This window comes from Chinchilla lanigera, unplaced genomic scaffold, assembly GCF_000276665.1.
Source record: "Chinchilla lanigera isolate Chin_1 unplaced genomic scaffold, ChiLan1.0 scaffold00083, whole genome shotgun sequence".
NCBI lineage: Eukaryota > Metazoa > Chordata > Mammalia > Rodentia > Chinchillidae > Chinchilla > Chinchilla lanigera.
The window spans coordinates 7,532,052-7,557,691 of record NW_004955484.1 but is presented as its reverse complement, the minus strand read 5'-3'; the positions used below and the strand labels follow the sequence as shown (position 1 = coordinate 7,557,691).

The following is a 25,640-nucleotide window of genomic DNA, read 5'->3' as shown; positions in this document are numbered from 1 at the left end:
CGGGCTGCGGCAGCGGCAGCCCGGGCTCCCCGGCGGCGGTTCCGGCACCCGCTCCCCGCTGACCCCTCCTCCCTTTCTTCCTCCATCCTCTCCTCCCTTCCTCCCTTGCGGCTCCTGTTTGGTGAATGAATTAGGAGGCGGGCGAGGGTGCGGGGCTCAGGCCGCCCGCCGGGGTCTTCGCACCTGCGGGGACGCCGAGGTCCCCGGCGCCCCGGTTCCTGCGGGTTAGCCCGGCCTGCGCTGCACGTGTCCGCCCAACTTGGCTCCTTCTCCTTCTCGCGCTTAGAGCCCAGACCGGAGGGCGCCGGGCGCTGCGGAAGGAGCCCCCGCCGCGCGCGCGAGTTTCCATCCCGCGGCGTGTGTGTCCCGCAGCAGGGCGCACCTGTCAGCGGGAGAGACGCTGCGGAGCGGGCAGCCCCTCAAAGTTTCGGGGTTGAACGGGGAAGCCTGCGCCCTTGGCTGGAGGGCGCCTCCGTTGGTCTTCCCCGCGGCCGGTCTTGGGGGGCGCCCTCAGCCTCTTGCCCTTGAACGTGCTGGGCGGCGGGCTCGGGCTGCCGTGGGCCCCTTCCGAGCGAAGGCTGTGACCATGGGGGGCAGGGAGCAGTTTAGGAGCACCTCGCTCCGTCCCCCTCTTCCGCAGGCTTTGGGTGGTTGGGCTGGGCACCTCAGCCAAAGCTCTCAGCAGCGCCTGATTACACGTGGGGTACTGGGCTGCGAGACCTTCTCGGGGTCCTCTGTGGAGGGGAGGGTTACCATGCCTCTGATTCCTGCGGAAGAGAGGGATCCCCCGGGGAAGGAGGGAACTGGCGATACCAGGGATGCCGCCTTTGTCTGCAGGCATACTTTTGCCAAGGTGACTGGGGCCCGGGGAAGATGCACGCACCCCGGTCCCACTGTGAATCCAGGGGTTTTCTGTTCCTTCCCGGCTGGGTCGTGGGAAACCGGCACGTGGGTGTGGCGCGCGCGCCACCTTCGCCAGGAGGTGAGGCTCAGCGGGGCAGGAAGCGTGGCGAGTGCCTCTGGCCGCAGTGACCCGGTGGGCGCAGTCTCCGGCACTGCACCTTGGTGGGGGAGCCGAGGCCCAGCAGGTTGGTGGCGGATGCGCTAGCCCCGCGCACCTCCTGTCCCTTCCCAGGGCGAGCGCAGGCGGGCAGTGGAGCCAGCCGCGCCCCTCGGGCTTGTGAGCTCTAGAGGGGGACCGGACGCCCCTCGGCTGTGCATGCAGGCCCTGGGCCGCAGGCGCGGTGGCGGGGGTGGCGGAGTAGGGCTGGGAGTCTTGCGGAGGAAGCGCGCCGCCGGATCCCAGAGCTGGTGGGGCAGAGAGCCCGGAGGCCGTGCTTCCCGGAGAGGCGAGGCTGCCAGCAGCCCTTTCCGATCCCAGCTGCCTGAACGCTGCTGGTGCCTGACTGGTGCCTAAATCGGGCCGATTTAGGCAGTGACTGCGTGTTTCTTATCCCTCCTGTGTAAGAGGTGTCCCCTGGCGGCAAACTGTGTCTGTAGGGGTCAGAGGCTGGGATTCAGTGAGACCTAGAGTTGGCACGAGCTTGGAAGGAGAGGTTTATCATGCGGAGTCCCAGGGTGGAAACGGGATTCTCCAGATGGGGCCGGTGGGAAGAAGCCATCCTCCGAAAGCTTAGGCTGGAATGGAAGGCAGGAAGGAGTCTTTGTCAACTCTATCCATTCTCTTCCTCACACCGCTGTGACCATCTAGGCTGTGGAGGAAATCATCTCCGGGACTGACATTCCCACTTTCAGGGAGATGAGATGGACCTGAGATCTGTGAAGGAAGAAGCCATGGAGCCCCCTTTGTAGTGATGGGGGACCAGGTTTTAGAAAACTCAGGCAAGGTCAGGCAGCCAGGAGGGAGTAGAGCTTGTCTCACGCCAAGTCTCTGGTGCCAAGCCTGGGCTTTTCTCATTAAAGCACAGCTGTTTCCAACAGGGCAGACTGTAGGAGCCCCAAGTTAACTGCAGACGGAAACTTGGCACCGTTTCCAGGGGTGGCTGGGCCCACGGATGAGCAGAGATCCAGCGGCACTAGGACCGGGCGGACGGGGCTCCCCAGGCAGCCACCTCTGTGAGGCTGCTGCAGTGGTGGCTGCAGTTCCCTCTGGCGCTCCTCGGTGCTGGGCTTCTAGCAGGGCTGTCCACACCCCACCCTCATTTCCTCCTCATTCCCTTGTCTGCTTTCCCTTTCTTTCCTGTCTTGGACTAAATGAAAACAAGGTGAGAGAGGCGAACACAAGGAAGTTTCTCTTACTGGTTTTGCTGTGAGCAAGGGAAGCTGTGTGCATCTTTGTTCCCCTGGCACCTCTTTTTATGTTTCCTGTGGTTTCTGGTCTTTTCCTCCCCGGCTTTCTTCCAGGACCCAATGCTGTCCTTCACCAGTGAATAGTCCCCTCCTAGTGTCCAGTCACTTACCCACTAGGGGCTGTGGCTCTTAGGCCGCTGGTCACCCACCGTCCTACCTTCTCCCACACCCTGGGAGCCCCATCATCCCTGTATGTACTCGGGGATGCCCCTGGCTACAGGCTCACCCCACCGAAGCTTACCTATTAAGAGCTTTGCTCAGGCAGATCCTAGTCTGCCATCTACCAGGGCTGTCACCTAACTCTAGTCTTTGTTTTCTCTAACAATAATAAATGCTACCTTGCATGTGCCCCATTTGCCCCTGGAAGATGCTAGGAGATTAGCCACAATTTACATTTTACAGGTGAAATAACTGAGGGCCTACACAGCAGCAGAGCGAGGACTTGTACCCCAGTACTCTGGCTTCTGAGTCTCCAGACGGTTTTAGCTATGCTCAAGAAGTGGTCATAGCTTTTATTACTGCATCCCTTCTGCTGTACTGGGCCGGACTCCGAGAATACTACCTCCTGCCTGACCCCACGTTTCCCACTTTCTCCCGCCAGATGCCGGTGCAGCTGACGACAGCTCTGCGTGTAGTGGGCACCAGCCTGTTTGCCCTGGCAGTGCTGGGTGGTATCCTGACAGCCTACGTGACAGGTTACCAGTTCATCTACACGGAAAAGCACCACCTGTCCTTCGGCCTGTATGGTGCCATCCTGGGCCTACACCTGCTCATCCAGAGCCTGTTCGCCTTCCTGGAGCACAGGCGCATGCGCCGGGCCGGGCAGCTGAAGCTGCCCACCTCCAGGCCCCCAACTGTGGCGCTCTGCATCGCCGCCTACCAGGAGGACCCTGAGTACTTGCGCAAGTGCCTGCGCTCGGTCCAGCGCATCGCCTTCCCTGACCTCAAGGTGGTCATGGTGGTGGATGGTAATCGCCAGGACGACGCCTACATGCTGGACATCTTCCATGAGGTGCTAGGCGGCACTGATCAAGCCGGCTTTTTTGTGTGGCGCAGCAACTACCACGAAGCGGGTGAGGGCGAGACGGAGGCCAGTCTGCAGGAGGGCATGCAGCGTGTGCAGGCGGTGGTGCAGAGCAACACCTTCTCGTGTATCATGCAGAAGTGGGGAGGCAAGCGCGAGGTCATGTACACTGCCTTCAAGGCCCTCGGCAGCTCAGTGGACTACGTTCAGGTAAGGGCGCCTCCCCCGAAGTGTGTGTATGTGGGGACTATCTGGCCGGGGGCAGACTTCTCCAGGGACTTCGGGGTGGGTTTGGTGTGCGTTGTGCACATCCCTCCTCTGCGCTGAAGCAGGCAAGAAGGCATGATGGCTCTGAAAGCAGTCCTGCTGTCAGAGCTGGCTTGGAATCGCGCTTGTGCGGCATGTAGTTCTGTGCTTTTGGGAAGAGCTCTGAATTTGCTGTCCCTGTAATAACAGCAGCAAAGTGGTGCACAGCATTTGCTTCACATTAGGCACTGTCTCGGGCACTTCTAATATATCGATTACTCCTAATTGTCCTAATGCTCCGGGGATAAGTGCTATTATTAACTTTCCTCATAGAAGGTGAAACCGAAGCACAGAGTAAGTTGCCTACTGTCACACTGCTAGTCAGGCGCAGAAGCAGGTAGGCGTGAGCCAGGCAGCCCATCTCTGCTCTGTGCAGTGCTGCTCACCTTTGGGACATGAGGTTATGCCTGTTCCTAACAAAATGTGAAGAGCAAAAGAAGCCTCATTCAAAAACACTCACCTGTACGTTCTGGGCCCCAGAGTCACACTCTTCTAGTGCCCAGCTCACGTCTGAGGAAGGGCTGACAGACACAGGGTCTTTGGTGGGGGGTCTGGAACCCTAGGCAGAACCTACTCATCTGGTCTAAGTGGTCATTGACTCCAAGCTGGAAATTTTATTGGGTTGCCAGAGCTTCCATTTTCAAATAATAGAACCTAGAGAGAACTGAGATTAAAACTCACACATTTAGTACCACACAGACATGGAAAACCCAGGGTCCCAGATTCTGGTCCAGAATTCTTTGTGGCACCCAAATTGCGCCTGTTTTGTCTCTGCCCTTCTCTGCGCTTGTCTGAGGAGTTTGCCCATAGTTCATAAATGTTTGAAAGAAGGGTGGCTATTTTGGTAGCCTACCTGTGTGCCACTTCCGTCTTGCTGACACCATGGTGAGCCCTGTTTAAATTGTCTGTAGTGTGCCTACCTAAAATTAGCTTGTACACTTCAGCTTCTTTGAAGGTGTGTCCCATGTGAGAGTTGATACCTTTTTCTCTTCGGTCTTCCTAGGCCCAAGGACCTCCTTAGCCATGTAGGGAGGGATTTGAGCCTAGAAGGCGGTTTGAGTCTGCAGTTCACCTGGGGTTGTGGACACTTTAGAAAACCTTCCCAGGGTCCCAGAAGCTTAGCAAAAAGCCTTGAGCCCTGACTTGTGTGCTCAAGCGACCATGACTATGTCATCCACTCCCTTTAAGCTTAGGACCCCCAAACCTGCTCTGCCACTTAACACTTCTCCCCAGTCATCTCCTGTGTATTCCAGTGGATCTGCAAACACCCCACTGCCGCCGCACAAGCATACCCCCAGCCATGCCTTTGTCTTTATGGCCCTGGGACCACTGCCCAAGGCAACCCTGGGTTACAGTGAATGCTTGCTGGATTTCAGCTGGTGTCCCACAGGCTGCTGAGGGCGTGCGTCTTTGCCTCTGAGGAAGAGAACCCAGCCAGCACAGAGCTCTTTTTTACCTCACCCTGCTCAGCTAGAAAGACCTCCGTGGAGCGGAGGAGGCAGAGCAGCCTGGAGAATGGGTTGGGGTCCAGGCAGGAAGTAGAAGCGAGACCAGCAACCAGGTGCTTAGCATGTAAGCTGAGGAGATTGAGTCTGGCCAGAGGTCCCTGGGACCGTCCTGGACAGCTTGTAAGGGTGTGTCCGGGGAGGCTGAAAAAGCCCATTCGAGGGACCCGGCCTGGTGCCTGATTCCCCCTTGGCCTTCAACTGTTGCTTGCCTGTGGCCACCCTGTTCTCTAACACGGAGAGGGAAAACTGGGAAGACTGGGGTGTCAGAAGCAGCCTCCATCCTGACCTTACTCAGCAACTTTTTTATTTTGGTGCTGGGGGTTAAACCCAAGACCTTGCGTCAACAATTTGTAGTAAAAGGATTTGGGCTCTTCATCAGACACTCTGCTTTGAGAACAGCAACCAGAGAGCTCAACCTGGGGTCCGCAGGCCAGTTCCCCTGCCCGCAGTTACCGGGACTCTACTTTTCAGTTACTTTTCTTCAGAAAACAGACAAGGAGTCAGTCACAAGGGAAATACTTTCAGAGCGCAGGCTCACTAACCACAGGACCACCTGAGACCGGAAGCCTCCTGAGGGGAGGAGGGCCTGTGGGCAGGATTTGGTCGAGGGTCTGACTGGAGGCAGCTGTTGCTAGCGTCCTCGGCCATTCAGGGTAGACCGAGGCAGGCGCAGCCATCAGCCAGACTGTGCCCCAGTCTTAAAAGATTTGGCCAGGGGAGTCTGCTGCAGCAGAGTATGTGGAGGGGGGCACGTTTGTGGGCTCATGGAGGGAGAGGGCTCCTCACCACAGGGGCTGCAGGTTGTCCAGGAGGCCAAAGACTGGAACTGGGGGGACTGTTAACAACTACTCTATGGGGTTGCTGGGCATAGCAGCCCTGGAGCGGAGCCGTTTCTGAGCTTTCTGAGGAATGTCTGTCTGCTGGTCCTACTGTTCTAGTCCACTGTGCCTGCTGTCTGACTTCAGTGACTTGCTCTCCCTTTCTGCCCAAGATTTGTATTTTGAGCCATTTCTGTGGAGCCTAGCTTTACAGGGGCAAAACCTTGTCCGGTGCTAAGCATTTGTCTTTTGCCAGGCCTGGTGCCTATGCTCTCCTGGGTTTTCTCCTCAGCTTACTGGTGTCAAGCCTGGGATGTGGACTCTCCTTTTCCTTACTTGCCTTTGTTTTTCCTCCTCCCTTTCTGGCTAACACCGCTCTAGTGGAAGAGAATCATGGAGGGTCACTTCCCTCAGGGGGTGAACAGCCGGTGGAGGGGAGAGGGAACCTACTGACCTGAGGTCAGAACAGGCTCATGGTGCACTCCCCTGCAGGTGTGCGACTCTGACACTGTGCTGGACCCAGCCTGCACCATCGAGATGCTTCGAGTCTTGGAAGAGGATCCCCAAGTAGGGGGAGTCGGGGGAGATGTTCAAGTAAGAAGTAACCAGGGATCCCTGGGGTAGAGGTGTGGACTCTGGTTTTGGTTTTTTTTTTTTTGCACTCTGTTTGTTAACCCGATAGGCTATGCCTGCTATTTGGGGGGTCCCCTCTGACAGTTTTCACTGATACCAGAGGGCTCACCTCACTTGCAGTGCAATTCATTACCTGCTCTTTTTTTTAATGTGAGAGAAAAAAAAAAATCACTGAATAGTTACAGACAGCCTATGTAGGGAGGGCTATAGGTTTGGAGGTCACAGACCCTAAAGGGTACTTCCTTTTCAGGTGTGTAGTAGGTCACTCCCAAGTTAGGCCCTTGAAGTCCTTGCTTCTAGAGAACTTGGACGGAAGAGCTCGGGGCAGTATGATGAGCATAAAGGGCTGGATCATCTTGCAGAGAACGCTGTAGACAATATATCACATCTTCCTAGAAGCTTTACAACTGTAGAAGCAGCGGGATGGATGGCTAGGGTGAAGTTTTGCTTCCTTCCCTGGGCCTTATCTCTGCCACCACCACTGCCTCCTGAGATTGAAGGCAGCTCTGACCATTAGATCAGCTTAGTTGGGAAAGTGAGTACAGATGACACAGTGGGGAGGTAGAGCTGGTTCTGGGGAGAGTGAGCGGGTAGTCAGCTCCTTTTAGCCTGAGATCCCTCAGTTCTGGTGGAGCTAGTGCTAGTGCCTGGAATTTGAGCAATGGGCCACAGAACCCAGGGTAGGGAGGCCTCCTGGTCTGCGGTATCTGTCCTCTTTGGGGCGCATGTCCTCAGAGGAGGAGGCCCAGCATCTCTGTTCCTTTGCAGATTCTCAACAAATATGACTCGTGGATCTCCTTCCTGAGCAGTGTGCGGTACTGGATGGCCTTCAACGTGGAACGGGCCTGCCAATCCTACTTTGGCTGTGTGCAGTGTATCAGTGGGCCCTTGGGCATGTACCGCAACAGCCTCCTCCAGCAGTTCCTGGAGGACTGGTACCATCAGAAGTTCCTAGGCAGCAAGTGTAGCTTTGGAGATGACCGGCACCTTACCAACCGAGTGCTGAGCCTTGGCTACCAGACTAAGTATACAGCACGCTCCAAGTGCCTCACAGAGACCCCCACCAAGTACCTCCGGTGGCTCAACCAGCAAACGCGCTGGAGCAAGTCTTACTTCCGGGAGTGGCTCTACAACTCTCTGTGGTTCCATAAGCACCACCTCTGGATGACCTACGAATCAGTGGTCACAGGTTTCTTCCCGTTCTTCCTCATCGCCACGGTCATACAACTTTTCTACCGGGGCCGCATTTGGAACATTCTCCTCTTCCTGCTGACAGTGCAGCTGGTGGGCATTATCAAGGCTACCTACGCCTGCTTCCTTCGAGGCAATGCAGAGATGATCTTCATGTCCATCTATTCCCTTCTGTACATGTCCAGCCTCCTGCCAGCGAAGATCTTTGCCATTGCCACCATCAACAAGGCTGGCTGGGGGACTTCAGGCCGGAAAACCATCGTGGTCAACTTCATTGGCCTCATCCCGGTATCCATCTGGATGACAGTTCTTCTTGGGGGCCTGGCGTACACAGCATACTGGCAGGGCCTGTTCAGTGAGACTGAGCAAACCTTCCTTATTTCCGGGGCTGCCCTCTATGGCTGCTATTGGGTGGCCCTCTTCCTGCTGTATTTGGCCATCATTGCTCGGCGGTGTGGGAAGAAGCAAGAGCAGTACAGCTTGGCTTTCACTGAGGTGTGACACAGCCCCCAAGCAGAGTGGGAAAAGTGCAATGGGGAAGACAGGGGATGGGGAATGAAAGAGAAAGATTGGGTTGGGGGGAGGAGGGAGTGCTGTGTTTTAGTTTAATGGTCCAAAGGGACAAATCAGAAATGCAAAGAATCGTGACTGTAGTATGGCCTGTGCTGGGCAGTTCTGCTCAGAGGAGGTGACACTGATTCTTCAGGCTCAGGGCAGAGGGCGTTTGTGTTTTCAGGCTGCTTATTTGCTTGGCCTCTGCAAAGGATTCTACCTCCTTCCCTGGGGTCCCAAGAGAACTCAGAAAGGTGCCAACCAAGCGCTATTTGCATTTTCTGGCAGTTTCTGATAAGCAAGCAATGACATCTGTGGGAAGGGGTTCTCCTCGCCCATGTGAACATAAGCAGAGCTGGTAGAATTTCCACTGAGATCTGAGCCAAGAACGTCCCCCCCCCTCCAACAGATCATCAATGCAGTTAAGATTGTGCCTGAGATACGAGGCCCAGAGGCCTGATCTTTGGGTATCAGAAAACAGGGTCCAAGAATGGTGCTTTATGTGATCTACCCTACTTCACATCTCCATGTCCCAGGGGTAAGCCAGACTAGTAGGAGATATCATTAAACTGCTTTTGTACTTTTTATTTTTACTTTTTTTGTAGTAGTGGGGATTAAACCCAGGGCCTTCACAGTGAGCTACATCTGCCCCACCCCCACCCCATTTTTAAAAACCTTGAAACAGGGTCTCTCTAAGTCACTGAGCCTGGGCTTGAACTTGTGATCCTCCTGCCTTGGTCTCCCAGAATGCAGGGACTACAGGAGTGTGGCACTGTGCCCAGCAAACACCGAACTGCTTTTAAAAGTGCATATTAAAATGGAAGGTCTGTCGGGAAGAACAGACCGTGGTGGTGCTAAAGACAGGGGAGCTTCGGAATGAATGTGTTGCACCTGAAGATGCTCAGACTTCTAGATGAATTCTAATCTTGTCTGTGCTGATGGCTGCTGGACAGGTAGTGTTTTAGCCAACTACTGGGAAGATCAAACCCTAACATGTGAAGCAAAGTCTGCGGTGTTTTAACCTGGACACTACTAGAATCCTCTCAAATTCAGCTCTGAACTGAGACTAGACATCGTATCTTCCTGACTTCACTTTCTTTCAAGACACATTTCTGGGGTGATAAAATGGCAGTCACCTCTATCATCACCCTGGCTAAGATTCTTAAGGTGGCAACTGGGAAAGAGCTTAGGCTCTTATAAGACACTGCAATAGGCAAACCTGCTCTCTGCACATATACAAAGAATGGTGGGAGCCTCTTTTCATGTTGGCTGCCATCTTGGAACTGAACAGAATCTTCAGCATTTGGTTAACGTGTGACCCGCAGGCTACTGTTCTTGACAATCATCCCCAGCTGAAAGCCTTTCGGTGTTGCCCAAGTGAACCCTCACATGGAAGCTGGCCATCTGTGAGACTACCCATTCTCTTCAGTGGATTCCCTAGGGAATTTTTTTCTGTGGTCCTGGGGATTGAAACAAGGGGTGCTCTGCCCCTGAGCTCCCCAGTCCTTTTTATTTTTGAGCCTTGTTTAGTGTTCCAGGCTGGCATCAAACTTATAATCCTGCTGCTTCTGACTCGCAAGTAGCTGGGATTACAGGTGTGTGCCATCATGGCCAGCTTCTCTAGGGAACTCGTAAAGCCAGGCTGTGGATGGTCACTGCTGCATGTGCTTGTTTCCGTCCAGCAACTAAACTAGGAGATGTGATTTGTTCCTACCCTCAAAGGTTCTTGCTCATACCCCTTGGGGCTATTTAAATTTCCCTCTACTGCTTTGTGAGTGGGGCAAAGCAATTTTCTAGAGATTGGCAATCTAGACTGCTCAGCTTTTGGGTTTGAGACCTGAAATCCTGCTAAGCCCTTGACTTAGGGGTTGCTCACTTTCCAAATGTCCTTTCTCAGAGGGACCAACTAGCCCCTCACAATCAGCGCTGAGCTGGAGAGTAGTTGAGGGGGAAAACCTCTAGTGTGCAAACCTCTAGTGTACCCCGGTGCTTCTGACAGAGGAACCATGTGGTTTCTGAACCACAAATGGCCAAACCCTGATGTTCTTCTCCCTCTCCCATGAACTCAAGGGTTTTCCAGGGATAGCCAACAGCCGCCACATCTGAGCTTCTACTAAAACTTCTAGTTGATCATCAGGCCCAACATATGATGTTCAGGACCCAGCAGGCATTTGCTAAAGGCAGTTGTTCCCGGTTCTGTGCTTGTGCTGGCCAAGAAATAAAGTATTTCGAGCCCTGCAGTGGAGGAAGTCCAGTCAGCCAGCTGTAGAGGTTAGACGTCACCACCATGGGCTTGTTTCTCTTCAGCGCTGACTTGAAGGACGATGGACTCGGAATGAGAAACTCCTGGCTCTCCTACCATCAGCTCTGCCTTATACCGTGGTATCAACTTTCCTCAGATAAAAAAAAGGCAGGCACTGATGGTGAGAGCACAATGTTTGACCTCGTCTGGGTTTTCTAAGTTATTTTGTATACTTCAGCAGCAAAACCAAACTGGGTCTTCAGCTTTATCCCTGTTTCTTGTAAGGGAAGAGCCTTTATACAGTTGGACACATTTTGGTTTTTCTTCATTGAGAATTTTAACCCTCTTATATTTCTACAGTAATTTGTAAACATATTTATTTTTACCTGACTTTTTAATAAGGAGGGAAGTTTAACATTAAGGTTGGGGAGGGAAGCACAGGGGAGGCAGTTTCCCCTGCTGATGGTGCTCGTGTTCACTCTTCCCACTCCCACTGCGCAGTGTGTGTGGAGTCTTCTGGGCCTTCTGCTCGTCCAGGAGCAAACAGAACCTGTTCGAACAGGAACAGAACCGTGTTCGGGGTGAGAGGCAACATCATGAGAGCTCATCCGCTTCTGCAGCGCCTCCCTCACCTGCTGCTCCGTCTTCACCTTACCTGAGCCCTTCCTGGGAAGCGGGGGGGGGTCAGCTGCAGGAAAGCCACCTTGGGTATGAATTTCTGGTCTGTCCGGTCCATGTACTCAGTCTGAACATGGGCCTGAAGTGGTCCTTCTCCTTGAAGGGGTGAAGCCATGGTACTTATCCCACCTGCTGTGCTTGTCCTCGATAGCCATCATGTGCTTGATGCAGTACATAGCTGAGGGCAGGGACTTGTTGGGGACCTTCACCGGGACCCCTTTGGCAATGTGGCCACTAGCAGCCCTTTGTTCTGACACAGGAGCAGGGCTGTGGAGGAGGTAAAAAGCCCTGCTGCTCCTTCTCATTCAGGTTGGCCATGCTCTAGCCGACGTTCTCTTCCCTGTCCACTTTGGAGTGGCCGCTGGCCAAGCACTCCTTGTCCTGTTCAGAGCCCATGAGCTGCTCCCACTCTTCCCTGATTGCCGGCTTGCTTGCAGCTGGGGATGTCCCCAAGGTGTGGCAAAACAGCCGGTTGAACACAGTCACCTCTCTTTCTCCTCAGGATCTTCCTCCTCCCAGTTCTGCTGGCGAGCTTCCAGCATCTTCACAATCTCCACCTTCTCGCTGCTGTCTCACGCTGGCACCCATTCTCCAGCTGTTTCTGTAGCTCTAGCTTCACCTCGTCCCTATCACTTACAAGTATGTCCATGTTCTCCATGCAAGTATGCTCCTACAGCAGGGACTATGCCATGAGCGCCTCGCCTCATCCTCCAGGGCTGCCTCCCTTACTTGGGGCCTTCAGTTCCCACCCCAATCCTGCCGTCTGGAACCAAAGTCCCCATCCTGAATTGGCCCCCAGGACGCAGCAAATCATTTGCACACATGACCACCTCCCTCTTGCAGATTGTCTTCATCCTCCACGGTCTTTCTGAGGTGACCATTTCTGCTGGGCGGCATGCAGGGGTGAGCTGAGACCCTGTGGGGCTCAGAGACAGCCTGCCCCTGCTGAGTGGCCCAGATCTCTTTCCGCTCAAGTTCCCACAGGCCACTGGCCATGCTGCCCTGGTTCAAACAGGAGGAGTACAGCTGCTCCCTCTCTAGTTCTCACTTTACTTGCCCAGGACAGAATGAAGTGTTTGCTATTAAGCCAAGTCCTTAATGCTCTTATTCTCTGCATAGGGCAGACAGTTAGGCTACTTCCACAGCTCCATGTTCTCTGCCCACTCATCCACCAGGTTTGTGTTCACCAGCACATCCTCCTGCAGCACACGTATGTCCCTGAAGGTGAGGACTAGTCTCCCTGCTCAGAAGAAATTGATGGCATGCTCCCCTGCGAGGCCCTGCAGCTCCTCCGCGCTGTTCAGGTCCTGCTACCTCTGCCGAAACTCATCAGCTTGCTGATGCCAAACTCTTGGTCCATGGCCTCTGAGAACTTGGCCTTCTTTTCTGTCAAGAAGTCTTGCTGCAGTGCTGGCTCCTCTCAATCCAGGATACAGCGCTGGCAGCCTTGGGGTCAACTTTCCGTGTTTTTATCTTCCCCAACCTTTGGCTCAGCAGCGCTTTCCCTTGGCAGCCACCAGTTTCTCTCGCTGCTCCTCTCACTGTTGCAAGGCCAGAGTTTATAACATCAGCTGCCACAGGCTCCTCCCTGGTGCCTGCCGTTTCCTCCATGGCCCTGACCTCCAAGGCTTGCAGCCCCAACTCTGCCGGGAGTTTATTGACTTCCGAGATGCTGAATGACGAGCATCTCCTGAGCTACTTTTGGAGCTGAACTGTCTTTCACTCTTTCCACTCCACACCCTGCCTAGAGGGCTCAGGCTGACTGCCGTCCTGCCTGGGCTGCCTAGGCTTCTGTCCTGCGCCACCTACTCTTGTACAAGTCTTCATGGTCCCAGGTCTGCTTCTAGCCTTCACTGCTGCCACTCCGGTGCTTCTTTTTTTTCCTCCTGGGCTGCCTCTCTGCGGTGCTTTTATAACGACTCCACGGTGCTACCTCTTCCCAGAGCCGGTACCTCTCCCCTTACTACTTCCAGGATACATGGCAGCCGCTGTCCTATTGCCAGAAACCAAGCGTGGCTACTTCTGACAGGAGTCTTTTTTAACTTTTCAGGTCAAAATTTTTATACTGCACTTATTTGTCAAAATAAAGATTCTCACATAATGCTGGTGTGTTAGCTTTCTGTTGCTATGGCAAAATACCTGACATAAATCCATTTCAAGAAAGGTCTGGCTCGAGGATCCAGGTAACTCCGGTTACCTGGATCCATTGTTTCCGGGCATGTGGTGAGACACATCTAGGCCAGCAGCATATGGTGGAAAAAAGCTGCTCATTTCATGAAGGTTAGGAAGCAAAGAGAAAAGGACAAGGAACAAAGTATACCCTTCAAAGGCCTATGTCCTCCAACCAGGCCCCATATCTTAAAAGTTCTCAGTACCTCCCAACAGCCTATTAAAGTACACATTCATTAAAGGGTTAATCCATTAAAAGGGGGCACGGGTTGATGATCCAACCACCGCCCAGGTCTGAACACCGGTGCACTGAGGACCACAACTTCAACATATAAGCTTTAAGAGGACATTTTAGATCCAAGCTGGTAACTCTGAGCTACTCCTCCTTTGTACTTAATAAAAATGGCTCTTTACACCAATCTTAAGAAGGGCTGGAGATAGAAATGGTTTCATCAGTGTGCCTCAAAAATAGGCTAAACTAGCCAGGCGTGGTGGTGCACCCCTGTAATCACAGCACTTGGGAGGCTGAGGCAGGAGGACTGCTACAAATTCGAGGTCAGCCTGGGCTACAAAGTGAGTCCAATACTAGCCTGAACTGCATGGTAAAACCCTATCCAAAAAAAAAAAAAAAAAAAAAAAAAAAAAAAAAAAGGCTAAGCTATCCCAGCTACCTGGACCTAAGGAATACAGCAGGTAACTCAGTGGCATAACTCATTGTACAGGTGGGGCAGGGTCTGGTGAAATAACTGGCTGAGTGAGCAAGCTAAGGCTGAAAACTAAAGCCTGCTTCTTCAGTGCAAGCCTTTTAGCTGGCACGTCATGCAGAGTTGTGGCCAAAGTGAGACATTGAAAAGCAGAGGGTAAACGTCCCTTCCTGTGGAACAGGGAACAATAGGAGTGACAACAGCAGCCCTCTCATCCCATTTATTAAAGAAATAGTAAGAAAAGATACAATGCAGGAAAAACACCAACCATCCTTCACATCAGGCTGAACGAAGCACAGTGATTTCTCCCCTTCTCCCCCCACCCCCACCCTAGTTCCCATCCACATCAGTTTGAAGTTTGAGGTTCTTTGATTGGGAGTACCAGTGGAGAGGGAGTCAGATGAACAGAGGAGCCTTACACACGGCCACCTCAAAGTCCAGGAGAAAGGAGCTGCAGGCCTAGTCAGTCAAGCAGAAATTTATTTGGTGGGTTGGTGAAGTGGTTGTCCACCTCCCCATTCTGTGTTCAAGCCCCCAGGGAAAGGTCTGGCAGTAGGTGACCAGGTCCAAGCGGCCCAGTTCAGAGCTATTGAAGCATGGTCCGTTCGCCAGTGCATCTCTAAAGCAGTGAGCTTGACTCTCCAGTGGGGAGCAGGGGGTTACGCACAAACTAGGCCAGGCCAATGTATCCCTGAGGAAAAGTCCACAAGAACAATTCAAGAAACTAATAAACAAGGGGCAGAAAGCTGTGGGACAAAAGCACAGCAGGCTTCTGGAAGGCCCAAGTTCCTTTCTCTTGAGGCCAGTTATCATTCCCAATTTTTCAGTCTGTGTCCCACAAACAACATTTCACCTTCAGTCAAGAAAAAAGCAGAGGAAAAAGGCCTTTTGAACTTGAGCCTCAGCTATGTGTAGCTCCGTATCTACCTTTTTACCTAGAGACAGTCCTACCTAGAACCACAGTGCCTGGAAAACAAGTGGTCCTGGAGAACAAGTGTTGTTTACGGGGGTAACATTCCATTTGGGTACATTGCAGCCATTGGAGCCCCTGGTCTGGGGAAAGCAGCTGGGTTTGTGCCAGGGAGGCTCCCCACCCTAGGAAATGGGACCACACTCTTGCCTACAGGGCCATTCATCCTTGGAAAAGCAGCTGGATTTAGACCCAGGGTCCCAGTGGGCCTTGCAAAAGGAGCTGAACTGATACCCACTGGGCCTGCTGGAGAAGAGCCCAGATGCCCACCAGCTGACCTGGGGAAAGCAACTTGACCTGGGCCTAAAGGACCAGTACATCTTGGGAAGGCAGCTGGACTTGGACCCTGCAGGCCAGTGGCCCTCGGGAAATTAGCTGGGTTGGGGCCTAGTGGCCCAGAGGCTCGTGGGAAAATTGCTGGACTTGAGCCCTGGAGGCCGGCAGACCTTTGCAAGGTACCTGGGTTTGAAGCCAATGTGCCCGAAGACTGAGAGAAGGCAGCTGGGTTCAGTCCCCCTGAACTCGTCCCCCTGGGAAAGGGATTGGCATTTACACCCATGGGGCCACCTGGCCTTGAGAAATGAGCTGAATTAGGGCCTACGGGGCCAGGAGCCCTTGACATAGAAGATGGATTTGGCCCTGGAAGGCCAATTCCTCGAGAGCTAGGACCTGTGTTTGGCCCTATGGGGCCAGGTACTCTTGCCATGGATGATGGGCTTGAGCCCATGTTTCCAGAAGCCTGTGAAAAAGAAGCAGAATTTGCTCCTAAAAGACCTGCTGCTCTCAGAATTGGGGCAAGATCTAGGCCTTGGGGTCCAGCCATTCTTAAGTTAAGGCCAGATCCTGTGCCCAAGAGGCCACCTGCTCTGGTGTCCAGATTTGGGCTTGGACCCAAGCCTCCTGCTCTTGGGTTGGGCCCAAGACCTGGTCCCACACCACTTGCTCGAGGGTTGGACCCAAGGCCTGGGCCTGGAAACATACCTGACCTAGGGGCAGGGTTTGTACCTAAAAAGCCTGATCTCAGATTGGGATTTGGTCCAGGGCCCAGACCACCTGGCCTAGGATTGGGAGGACCATTCCCAGAAGACAACAAGACACCTGATCTCAGATTAGGTCCAGCTCCGGGTCCGGGTCCCATGGGGGTACCACTTCTGGGGTCAGGACTTGCTCCCAGGAGACCACCAGTCCTTGGATTGGACATAGGGCCTGGGCCTGGGAGACCTCCTAACCTGGGGTTAGACATAGGACCTGGGCCTGGAAGAGCTCCTGTTCTAGGGTTTAGAGCTGGTCCTGGTCCTGGACCCAACAGGCCGCCTGGCCGTGGGAAGGCTGTGCCTGTGCCAGTAGGATTTATCCCTCTTGGAAAAGAAGCCATGCTTGGGTCACGAGGACCAGCAGGGAAAGGTGCTGGATTTGAAGCCAGTGAGCCTGATGAAGATGGAAAAGATGGGTTCCTTGGAAATGGTGCCAGATTTCCACCAACAGAACCAGCTGCCATAAGGAAGGGATCCGAGTTCATGCCCAGTGGGTGGCCTGTGTTCAGAACAGGACCCCCCTGTGGTCCCAGGGAACTGTCAAGCCGTCCTCGAGGTGGCAGTGGTGCACGAGTCCAAGGAGTTGGCCGCTCTCTAGGGAAAATCCGGGGTTCTTTCATACTTTCTTGGGGACGTTGGTGATAATGGGCTTGGGGCGGGTTTTGAAAAGGATCTTGTCTTTGATGAGTGCTGTCACCAGGTACCGGGTGGTGCCAGTCTCGTGGCCAAGCTCATCACAGTCCTGTTCCCTAGGAGTGTGTTTGACAAGAACTGCGAAAGGTTTCTCCAGGTGGATGATTTTCCCATATAGGATATGATGCCCCACGATCAGCACAGGAATTCCCTTTGGCAGAAGAAGAAGAAGATGCTTGAGGTTCAGGGAAAGACCATTCCACTTTAGGTGGCTTCTAAAACTGTTCCTGGCCCCCGCCGCTTCCTGATCTGGTTCTACCACTGTTGAGCAAAAATACTCGACAATCCACCCTCTACCCTTTTTCACTTTTTCTTGCTCCATATAAGAAAATGTCCACTTTCAGGAATGTTACTTTTCCAGATTCCCCCAAGCTAAATTTTCCTGCTACTGCAGAAGTGGGAGAAGAACAAGCAGATAGCTCTGCAGATTAGCTAGATCCTGAGTAACAAACCTGAGGGCAGTCCTCACTCTGGGTCCTGGGAGCACCACCTTGGTATAGCTCGCTTTCCTGAGGCATTAGGCAGGGAAAGAAAACCCCCTCACCTCAGTGGTGTAATGTAGGTCTCCCAGGAGGTTTCCAGCTAATCCAGTGCTGTAGCGAGCCTCGATCTCCCCCTGTAGCTCCATCAGCACCCATTCTGCCAGGCCTTCAGCCCCCGCACTGCAAGCAAAGGGCTGGCGGTTACAATATTTTTGAGGGGTGAAGGATGAGTAGTGTCCTACACCACCATTTAAGGCCCAAAGGAACTGGGTTGAGCACAAATTCTTGGGAAATTGGGCAGTGCTAAGCACTGAACTAGAGATCTTAATGCAAAGATTTATGCAAGATGTACCTAAAGACCCTGATTCTTCCAGAAAATGTGAAACTTGTGTATAATCATTCAAGCTAAATAAAAATCTCAAAATGTACTCACCTGGAAATAACAATTTGCACCATGAGCTTTCCTTCTTTAAAAAGCAACTGAAAATAAACTGTAGAAGAAAAAAAGAAAAAGATCAGGATAGCAATGATGACAGTTAATAACAAAATGACAGCTAAATACCATTTATTGCGTGACAGGGACTTTTATAAGTGCTTTAGACACACATTACTTTGTTCCCCTAAAAACATCATAAGGTCTAAGCTTTCTTACTGATTGTGTACATTAGATAAGTTTGCTAAAGATCACCAACAGCTTGGCGGGGATGTAGCTCAGTGGTGGCATGCTTGCCTACTGCATTACAGGCCCTGGGTTTTTGACATCCAGCTTGCAGGTGCATATACACACAATCACCAGCAGTCAACTACAATATGGAAAATAGGTATTGTAACTACTCAAAATCAAAGACAGAATATGAACCCAGGACACAGTGCAGAGACCACGCCTCCCCCCGCCCCCAGCACTGGGGATTAAACATAGAGTTTTGTGCATACTAAATGCTCAACTGAGCTATTCCACCAATCCTTCTGGCTGGTTTTAAGATCATCCTGCCTCAGTCTTCTGAGCAGTTAGGATTAAAGATATGCACCGCCATGGCTCAGGATCACTCTTGACCACAAATATTAACTTGCCTTTCTTAAGGTATTCTATTTTCTTCCCTGCATGTTTCTTTTAAAAAAGTAAGGAACTGTTAAGATTTTATTTTTTCCTTTGGTAATGACAAACTTCATGTCTATCACCAGGTATATTCCCACGTTCAGAGGACTTCTCTTTAAACTCAAAATAAGGCAAACAGAACTGGAAAAAGTCTAACAGCTCTAGGGAATGGTTAGGCTAACTGTTGATACTGACTTTCAACATATGTTTTGACCATCATTTTTTTTTGTTTTTTTAAGACAAGGTCTCACTATGTAGTTCAGGCTGGCCTCAAACTCATGGTGATCCTCCTGCCTCCGCCTCCTGAGTGCTACAATTACACATGTGTCCCATCACAGCCAGCTACCTTTCATTTAGATATGAGAATATCCCAACACTTGAAGAATTAATTTCATTTTATACAACAGCACCACCTAGTGGTAAGTATCGGGTACTCTACAAGAACAGCAGAAATGGGACGTTTTTCCTAGGGGACAACTGACTTTATTTGTATTTGTCTTTCTTAGGACAAAATTCAAAGTGGGTTTAGGTGATGGTAGACCAAAATTACAGCTTCTGGCTAAGCCTTTCAAATATATATTTGGAGTTTAAGGGAAAGTTATTAGTTCTGTGTTTACCAACTGTAGTGTAGAAAGTTAATAGGTATAATTGTGCTCAAGCTTGGCAAATACCTGATTAAAATGGTAAACAAGTTTCTTTACTGATGTTAATCTTCATTTTGGATCTCCAGAGAAAGGTACTATAGTGTCTATAGCCTTATAGGACAGCTACTCAATAGCACTAAACACACTGAGAACATGAAGTTGGTCAACTCACTTGGACTTCAACTAGAAGTAGCAGCTAAGGTTTTGAATTTGTACTATGGACTGGATCCTGTGTATATATGGTGATACCTCAATTAACATGAAAAATCTATGACATACGGGTATTTACGTGGCAGATGAGACTACTGAGGCATACAGACATTAAGTTACTTGCTTGTAAGTGGTTCTCATACAATGAGTGTGGCAGAGTCAAGATACAAACCTAGGCTACCCTACCACCTACACACTCCTATTACTACCCAAATTTGCCTTCCCAAAGGAAAGAAAAAAACCAAGTGCTAGTGTAAATGAACAGCAATCAAGGCATGAGGCAGACTCTGAGCACTTGCAAATTCCAGGCAGAATGGCAAAAGGGCACAGGTAACACCCTTTAGTAAGCCATACCTACTGGAACAGTACAGGCTGTGGCCCTGAGACAGTAACACCAGCTCCAAGGACCAAGGTCTTCATACGAAGAGGCCCTACTAGTACGACCAACAGAATCTAAAGTACTTTCAAAATCCTTTTCCTCTTGGGTTTTTTGAAGCTTTCATCTTCAAGATAACAACTCTAAGGGGCTGGGGATTTAGCTCAGCGGCAAAAGCGCCTGCCTGGCAAGCGCAAGGTTGTGAGTTTGGTTCCCAGTACCGGAGAAAAACCACAAAACAAACAAACAAACAAAAAAAAACTCTAAATTAGAAAGTCTAAGTTCAGGCTTGGACTTTAAGTATAGACACTACTGTGTGATCACACACAAGTGACTTATCTACCAGAACAATACCCAGATTATGACTCACTCAACTATTGTGATGATGAAAACAAAACACATGCCAAGTTGCTTTAAAGACCCTAAATGGTATTAGGAAGTGCTAATTTTCTAGAGGGCGAGAAAAGCAAATGACCATTTGATAACTTTGCCTATAATTTAGAAAATGCTAAATATATCATAAATCAAAAGACTCAACAAAACAGATTTAGAAAGGGCTCCTGTAAGTAACTTTTTGATGACGTAACACAGTACATGCTATGGCAAAATAAGGCAGTTTAAGAAAAGCAACAATGTATTCACATGGGTGAACATCTTCAGGAAAGCTCAGAGTAGACCACAACCCAAATCAATCTTACGTTCTTTGGCCACAGGTTTGAGATGGGTATGTGTGAACTGTTTAGGAAACGTGAATACAGAAATACATTCTGGGCATTCCACTTCCTGGGCATTGTGTTAGAACAGAAATTCACAATGATAACCTAAAGGGACAAAGGAAAGCTGACATTTGGTTGCCTGGACAGATTGGCACTTGTATTCCAATCCCTGGGGCTTCAAATCCGGAGACCAGATTTTGCTATGTTGCCTAGGCTGGGCTAAAGTGTTCCTCCTGCCTCAGCTCCGCAAGTAGCTGGAATATGAGAATATACCACAGTGTCCAGCTCTGAGCACATCTAGTGGTACTGGCAAGCATCCAGCAATACGTTGAACATAAGAATTCTATGGCCCACAGTCTTGCTAGTCTTGTACCTCACCATTCTACTGCTGTACCCTAACAAGATGGTAAAAATTGTTTCTTGCTAGATCTACTAGGATGCCTCAGATGTATACATAAATGATGTGCAAGCCTAGCCAGTATGAGTTTAGTTTAGAGGAACCTGTGAACTGATCTGCCAACATTTATGACTTACTTACATATGATAGTGTATTTACTGAACTATTAAAAAACACCGGGCTGGGTGAGGTGGTACACACCTATAATCCCAGCACTCCAAAGGCTGAGGCTGGAGGATTGCCTCCAGTTCAAGGCCAAGGCCAGCCTGTACTAAAAGCAAGACTCTGTCTCAAAAATAAACCAAAAAACCAGAAAAGAAACATGAGGCACAACATCTCTAATTAGTGAATTTAAACTTTATCATACATCTGAATTATATTACTCCTGGTTCTTTGAGATTTTTAGGAAACTATCCTCTTGGCCAGAATAGGTATCTCTGGTTACTGAACTAAGGACACACCTGATGGAGGTGACAGGGACTAAAAATATGTATTTCATTTAGTGTGCAACTGATTAAAAAGGACCTAAGTATATGAAGCTCAAGCTGTCTCCACCCACTTTAGAGCAGAAAAAAATTAGAAAAACAGGTAGAGAATAAGTATAGTTCAAGTTGCACATCCTTAATCTGAAAAATCTGAAACTTTTTGAGTATCATGTCAGTCAAAAAGTTTCAAATGTCAGAGAGTTTCAGGTTTTCAGATTACAGATCATACAGCAACAAAGAAATCAAGATTTAAAGAATCAATCTAGACCAACAATGGGAACCCTAACCAAAACTCAAGCTTTGGCTAGAATCAGACCAATCGGAGCTATGCCTTGTCTTTTGGTTTCTACCTTTATTCTGAACTATTAAATTTTTCTGGAGACAGTCCTGCTATTTAGTTCAGGCTGGCCTTCAATTTATTATTTATTATGTAGCCCTTGGTGGCCTTCAACAGTGATCCTCCTGCCTCAGCCTCCCACATGCTGGGATTACAGGTGCACACTGGCTTGAACTATTAAATTCTTGTAAAAAACCTGACAAATCAAAGCACCACCATGTGACTTCTTAAACTATCTATGCCCAGCACATCATCAGAAAAAAGCTCCATTTCTTACAGAACTTATTTTTTGCTGAACACTTAACTTCTCTCACTTTATCCTGAACCACTCTACGAGATGTGTTCCCACTTCCTTTTAGAGATGAGGAAACAGGCTGAGAAGCTAAACGTTAAGCAATTGATCACACAGCCAGTATGTGGTGGAGCTAGGATTTGGAACCTAACTGCGCTACACTCTGGTCTCCTATAATCCTCCCTGCACTCAGCCCCCTGCTATATAGCACCTTCTGTAAGGCCGGATGCTTTACAAATGTTATGATCATTCTTACATCATCTCTTACAAATAGCAAGTAACCTTGTAACTTGTCACCCAAGTAGCTAATACACCTAGAGGTAAGCAATTAAACAATAAACTTTCCACCTTATGCATATTTAGGGTTTTTTTTTTTTTAAAAAAACCTACATATCAACTCAATGCCACCTTTCTGATTCAAAACTTTATCCTAAATCTCTGCTCCTTAGTATTGTTAAAACAAAGCCAAAAGGATAGTGGATGTTTTTTGTCATGGGTTCACTCTAACCTCTGACAAAAAAGTCTTTTATCCTCTGCTCTCTGAAGTAAACGTTAAAAGATTACACTTAAGGGAACAGCCTGAGCAATAATCCTCATAAGGGTAATTGTTCCCAAAATAAAATATGGCAGAAGGGCAATATATATCTAATTAAACATACAGCCATTAATAAAAAACCAAAGGGCTTTGATTCAATGATTTAATCTAACTACAAATAACTAAGTTTAAAAAAAAAGAACAACAACAAAAAACCAAATAACTAAGTTTTTCTAGAGCTGAACGGTACAGGAAGACTTTGAACTCACTAGGTAGCCCAAACTGGCCTTAAACTTGTGGCAATCTTAAGTGCTGAGATTACAGGTGTGCACCAACACACCTGTTCTCAGTGCTTTATGTACCTCCATTAGAACATTTCCAAGCATTCTGTGTTTTCTTTTGGTGCTGGGGACTGAAAAAACTAAGGTCCTGGCATATGCTCTTCCAGTACTTTTTTTTTTAAAGAGAGAATCAGGCATTAATTTCCCAACGCTTGATTTAACGAATTCATGATTTAAAAAACTGGAGTGAAGTTGGGCATGGTGGCACATGCCTATAATCCCAGCATTGGGAAGGCTGAGGCAGGAGGATCACCTCAGAATTCAAGGCTAGTTTGGGCTACAGTGAGTTCAAAGCTAGCCTGTACTACATAGTGAGACCTTGTCTCCAAAAGAAAGTATGAGTGATAGCTGGGCATGATGAGGCATGCATGTAATACCAGGAGGATCGCTGAGTTTGAGGTCAGCCCAGGCTACCTAGGAAGTCCAAAGTAAGCGTGAACAACATAGTGAGACCCTGTCTCCAATAAATAAATAAACAAATAAATAAAACTAGAGTGAAGTCACGACCATTAAAATGTAAATAAGTAAATGTTTTAAAATAATTAAATATATGCTGGGTGTGGTGGCAATCGTAGTAATCCCATAGACAATCACCCTGAGTGCCAGGACAGCCTGGGCTACATAGCCTGTCTCAAAAAAAAAAAAAAAAAAAAAAAAGTACATGACACAATATATCTGCAAATTGCCAGGTCAATAGTTATTTATTGGGCCTGCTTGGCAAGCTCAAGATCCTGAGTTCAATTCCTGGCACCAAAAATAAATAAATAAATAAATATTTATTTAGATTTTGGTTAGTCCTAGGGTCTATATTTTGTTTAGTGATAGGACACAGTACTCAGGCCAATTTGTTGTTGTTGTTGTTTTAATGTTTTTTTTTTGGTACCAGGAATCGAACTCACCAATTCAGGGATTGCCAGGCTAGCGCTTATGCCACTGAGCTATACCTCTGGCCCTTAGTCAGGCCCATTTGGATTCTACAATACCACCTATGTGTGGCAGTGAGTGCTGTAACTCCGTAAATTTCTCTATGAATAAACTGGGCATAAAACACCTGCTTCAACAGGTTGTTCTAAGAATGAGATAATAGAGGTCTCAGCATACTGTCTAACACAAGGTAAGCTGTAAACCAACAGGCTTGGCATTTTCTTAGTATATTACCTAATAAAATGTCACTTAATATTAAACTACATATACCGTTTGAATGTTTAAAAGGGACTCAAAAATCCTATAAAAGCAGATCTAGAGTAAAATTAAATTTACACAATTTAAACTGGTGGCACACGCCTGTAATACTAACAGTCCTGTAATCCCAGCAGTTGGGAGGTTGAGGCAGGAGAAGTAACTGAGAGTTTGAGGCCAGCCTGGGCTGCACAGGGAGAACCATTCTCAATACCCCTCCCAAAAGTTTACACAGTTAAAGAACAAGTCAAACACTGCAGTGAAGGTTCACCAAACTGCTTCAGGGATTAAACTCTGGAAGGTTGTTTCTTTGAATATGACAACTACTTCTCTATGTGGCTTTCCATTAAACGAACTGAGCAAATTTTATACACAAATGAATACACATTACTTTTATTAGTAGTGTTACTGTGGTTTTGTGACTGGCTGGTATGGCCTTAGTTTCGCAAAGGATCATATTTCTTCACAGGCTTATGTTACTAAGTCTAAAATCTTGTTTTTAAATGACACTTGCTCCTCTCCAAAAAGGGGCAATGGAGGGTAGGTGGTACTGAATGCTTCCAAACTTTTCATTATTGAAGAGTGTGTTCAAAAACGTGTGTAGATGCTACGTATACACGTGGTACTTTCCCATCACACTTCAGGATTCCCAGATTCGAGGGAATCAATTACTGGTATTTGTAGACAATGGGTGGAAAAGATGGCTTCAGTCGGTTTGAGTAACTCCAGTTTTCTCCATCTTCTTCTACCCTGCAGCCCCTCTCAGCCTTTCCTCCTCTTACTAACATGGCACCCTATTTCTCCCCAGGCCCTTTCCCCAGCCCTGCTCAGGGTCTCCCCTGTCTGCTGTCTTCTTTTCCCATTTGCCCCCACCTTCTCCACCCTGGGCCCGTTCCCACCCTTCCAATTAGGGAGACAGAAAACAAACACTTCCTATTTCTAGTTGGGCGCTCTTTCGAGAGCTCAGCCACCCGCTTCCCCCCTTTTCTCCAATCCCCTCCCAACCACCCCTACACTTTTGCTGGAACCATTTGCCAGTGTTTAGCCCAGTAATCTACCTCCCAAGAAAACTACTCTCTTCCCTCCCATTCTTTAAACTGCCTCCCACCACTCCGCGGTGGTGTTCCAAATTATTCTCCCTCCTGCCAAAGACTCTTCTTTTAATGGCCTTTCCTCTACCACCCTCAAGATCCAAACTGTCCCCGGTCCCCAAGTACTTCGCTCCTCCAGGACCCCACCCCACTCCTCTCTCGGCTTCACTCCGCCCATAAAAGAAGCCGGGATCACCAACCACCCTCCAAATCATCTCTCCCAGTCGCAGCACACTCTCCACCCCCCGCGATTTAAAAGAAAATGTCCCCTAGAACAAACCTCGCAGTCCTGTCATCCCCACCCCCACCCCACGAGGTCCTCTTTTTGCTATTCCTACTACTTTCTGGGCGCCAGCACCACTCCACTCCCGCAAGCCTCGCAGGCTGGGCTCCCCACCCTATCTCGGGAAGAAGCCCTTCCCGCACATACCTTGAGGTTCCGGCCCGCGCCGCCCCCTTCTCTGTCCTCTGCCCGCGCTCGGGCACCCTTTCCTCCTTTCTCCCGCTCCGCTCGCTCGCCCCCTGCCTTCCCTCCGCCTCCCGCGCCCACACTACCCCTCCCCCCACGTTCCTCAGCCCTCCCAACCCGAGGGCCCCCGCGGGCTCGCCCCCTCCTCTGCGCGGCCC

The 25,640-nt window shown here is 49.8% G+C and overlaps 2 protein-coding genes and 1 pseudogene across 5 annotated transcripts in view; 1 reads left to right on the top strand and 2 right to left on the bottom strand.

Moving 5' to 3' along the window:
• Positions 1-15,406, top strand: part of Has3 (hyaluronan synthase 3) — a 27,823-nt gene extending 12,417 nt beyond the window's left edge. For 3 of the 4 annotated variants that reach the window (XM_005403568.2, XM_005403567.2, XM_013503975.1), the window contains 3 exons: positions 2,912-3,544; positions 6,459-6,560; positions 7,368-8,986. In XM_005403568.2, the coding sequence (XP_005403625.1) occupies positions 2,912-3,544; positions 6,459-6,560; positions 7,368-8,291 (1,659 nt within the window). In that variant the 3' untranslated portion in view covers positions 8,292-8,986. Of the gene's footprint in view, positions 1-2,911; positions 3,545-6,458; positions 6,561-7,367; positions 8,987-14,666 lie in introns of those variants that run through there. The other variant, XM_013503976.1, reaches the window with a different exon arrangement.
• Positions 11,142-13,469, bottom strand: LOC102025011 (annotated as a pseudogene).
• Chtf8 (chromosome transmission fidelity factor 8) lies at positions 15,297-17,805 on the bottom strand (the record flags this gene model as incomplete). The annotated part of the gene is given in 3 exon segments (XM_013503977.1): positions 15,297-16,983; positions 17,377-17,494; positions 17,748-17,805. Coding segments are annotated over 3 exon segments (369 nt in total). The 3' UTR covers positions 15,297-16,755.
• Between the last annotated feature and the right edge of the window lie 7,835 nt (positions 17,806-25,640).